The following is a 1,871-nucleotide window of genomic DNA, read 5'->3' on the forward strand; positions in this document are numbered from 1 at the left end:
CTAGAAAATAAACAAATTGCCCCCATAAATTCCACTGAACGTGCATGGGGGCTGTAGTTCTAGTAGTGTTCTACTGCCGCTGTCCTTTGATTGGTACTTTAGATAAGGTTAAAATAGCATCCACATGAGACCATCTTTTGATACCCCCTTGCCCCTAAACTATACACTTCCACACCAAACCATGCACATCATCTTTCTTCCCCAATTTTCATTTCCTCTTTTGCCCTCCAGTGAAGCAACGCAAAGACCATGACAAAAAAATAATTGTATGCTACCTTGGACATATGAAGGAAGGCCACTATATAAGCATTGGTCACCCCACGATGCGAAGGGAGGGAAAGGAAAAGGACTTGCAAGCGAGAGACATCCTCCTCCTCGACCTCAAAGCAGAGAGGTGGCAATCAACCAGCTAGGCTATTTCTGAACCTAGAGAGAAAGATTCATAGTATCATACAATGGGCAACAGCTTGAGGTGCTGCCTGGCTTGCGTGCTCCCCTGCGGCGCGCTGGACCTGATCAGGATCGTCCACCTCAGCGGCCGCGTCGAGGAGTACGGCCGGCCGGTCGCCGCCGGCGAGATCCTCTCCGCCAACCCGAACCACGTGCTGAGCAAGCCGTGCTCGCAGGGCGTCGTGCGGAGGATACTCATCGTCTCCCCGGAGTCCGAGCTGGAGCGCGGCCAGATATACTTCCTCATCCCGGCGTCCTCGGTGCCGGCCGAGAGGAAGAAGAAGACCGGCTCCACCGCTGGCTCGCAAGGCGCCGCTGGCGTCGCGCCGTCAAGGACGGCAAACCCTGGCCACGGCGGCAAGACGCGCAGCCACGTTAAGAGCAAGCCGTCGTCAGGTCACGGCAGTGGCCGTGACGTGCAGTCGGAGAAGAGGTCGTTGCATCGGCGGCGAGTGAGCACCGGCGGCCGGACCGCCGTGTGGAGGCCACACCTCGAGTGCATCGTGGAGGGCACTTGACTAGTTCACTACCTAGTTAATTTTTGTTTTTTCTTTTCTTTTTCCTTTGGCATGGGTGCCATTTTTCTCTCTTGTGCGCATGGTTAATGTGTATGCTTCCTTGTGGCCCTTTTTGTAAGTGTACATCCATCTAATGTTTTTCCCTTCCTTCATATATATGATGGACATGGAGAGGGAAGGTTCTGAATTCTTGTTCTAACTACTGCCCTTTTTTCTCCTCCAACTATTATTGTTGTTCCGTTCTATCCTCCATTTTGTGGATGAGTGTTTGATTGGATCAAGGAGGAGGATAACATATGAAAATGGGCATGTGCTTCTTTTCTCAAGAAAATAAAAGGAAAGAAAAAACAATGCCACAACTTGTGTGTATGGAGTTTCAATCTGTTCATCCTTTAAAGGTCAAACTAGTGGTAATGTCAATCAATCCCCACTGCTTACCTTCAAATAATCGATGGAGCCAAGCACAAGTTTAGTTTCTTCTCACAACCAAGATACATATCGAAGGTTAGATTAGCAACGAAGCCTTAATTTCCAATCATGCCTTAGTTTCTAATCATCATTTGCTAACTAATAGTGGGGGACATACATCATTAGACCATGAATGATTGATGGTTCTTTCTTAAATTTCATGTGGAGGTTGACAAAAAGACACCCTAGCAAGCAGCATTTTTAAGTAAAGCCAGCTATTGGGCCATGGTTTTAGTGCTTATTCTAGCTTTGTAATTGATGCCTCCCCGTTGAAAGTTGAAACCATGCCTTCCGTGCCAGTAGTACTACTCATTGTAGGCATTAGCAAATGCATCTGATTGGTACCCTCAATATAATCATCCAACTAGAGAACAATTACCTATTAAATATGCAAAGGAAAATGACACATAATGTCAATGATCACAACCTGTGAAT

General features: G+C 47.4%; 1 protein-coding gene across 1 annotated transcript; it reads left to right on the forward strand.

Annotated features, from left to right (window-relative positions):
- Positions 1–315: 315 nt before the first annotated feature.
- LOC123166436 (uncharacterized) lies at positions 316–1,155 on the forward strand. The gene has a single exon (XM_044584240.1). It carries the CDS (start codon positions 456–458, stop codon positions 966–968), a length of 513 nt encoding a protein of 170 aa, XP_044440175.1. The 5' UTR covers positions 316–455; the 3' UTR covers positions 969–1,155.
- The last annotated feature ends 716 nt before the right edge of the window (positions 1,156–1,871 follow it).

Source organism: Triticum aestivum, chromosome 1D (genome assembly GCF_018294505.1).
Source record: "Triticum aestivum cultivar Chinese Spring chromosome 1D, IWGSC CS RefSeq v2.1, whole genome shotgun sequence".
Lineage (NCBI taxonomy): Eukaryota > Viridiplantae > Streptophyta > Magnoliopsida > Poales > Poaceae > Triticum > Triticum aestivum.